General features: G+C 66.8%; 1 protein-coding gene across 1 annotated transcript in view; it reads right to left on the reverse strand.

Moving 5' to 3' along the window:
* Window positions 1-802, reverse strand: part of USP19 (ubiquitin specific peptidase 19) — a 12,060-nt gene that overhangs the window by 3,792 nt on the left and 7,466 nt on the right. Inside the window, exons 16-17 of the mRNA XM_006770585.2 lie at window positions 255-395; window positions 50-168 (exon numbers count right to left, since the gene is read on the reverse strand). Of these exons, the coding sequence (XP_006770648.1) occupies window positions 50-168; window positions 255-395 (260 nt within the window). The remainder of the gene's footprint in view (window positions 1-49; window positions 169-254; window positions 396-802) is intronic.

Here is an 802-nt window from a genome sequence, read left to right on the forward strand (position 1 = left end):
GGGGCAGGAGGCAGGTGGGAGGAGGGCTGGGCAGGCCGAGGGTCCTCACTGGTTGCAGTAGCCCACGCGGTAGCACCGGGTACAGCGTTTCAGCTTCTCGTCCTCGGGCTGCTGCTTCCGCTGGCAGGCTGCGCACTTGGAGATGGGGATGCTGGGCACCTGGGGGCGCTGGGGTGGGTCATCCGGCTCAGCCAGGCAAGGCCAGGCGGAAACGCCCCCCATGGCCCTGTGCCAGTAGCCCGGCCTCCGCTCACCTGCTGCACCTCCAGCACCACCACCTGCTCCTTAGCAAGCTCTGGGGACAACAGCTCGAAGCAGAGGAGCAGGTCCGAGGGGGACACGGTGTCCAGAGAGTGGGAGGGCAGGAACATGCGGTGGAAGCGGCTCTTCATCACCTGACACAGGAAAGTCCTGGTGAGGACGCCTCCCCTAGCCCAGCCCAGACACAGGGAGGAGGCCGGGCTCTGGTCCTGGGTCTACGGGGGAGGAGGAGGCACGTGGCCCGAAAGTAGCATAGGCTTCTGCTGGCCCTAGCCTTAGTGCCATGGAGCAAGGGGCCTGGTGCCCTGGCCGGGGTGGCTCAGTGGATAGAGCGTCGGCCCTCGAACAGAAGGATCTCGGGTTCCGTCCCCGTCCGGGGCACATGCTTGGTTGCAGGCGCGAAATCAAAAGGGAGCCTGTGCTTCAGAGGGCCTGCCAGACCCGGCCGGGGGGCAGGTGCCAGCACCCTGCACTCCGCACCACGGCTCTACCCGGCTCTTCACTAGCAGGGCCTGCGGGGCTGCAACGTGGTTATCACGGG

This window comes from Myotis davidii, unplaced genomic scaffold (genome assembly GCF_000327345.1).
Source record: "Myotis davidii unplaced genomic scaffold, ASM32734v1 scaffold663, whole genome shotgun sequence".
Taxonomy (NCBI): Eukaryota; Metazoa; Chordata; class Mammalia; order Chiroptera; family Vespertilionidae; genus Myotis; species Myotis davidii.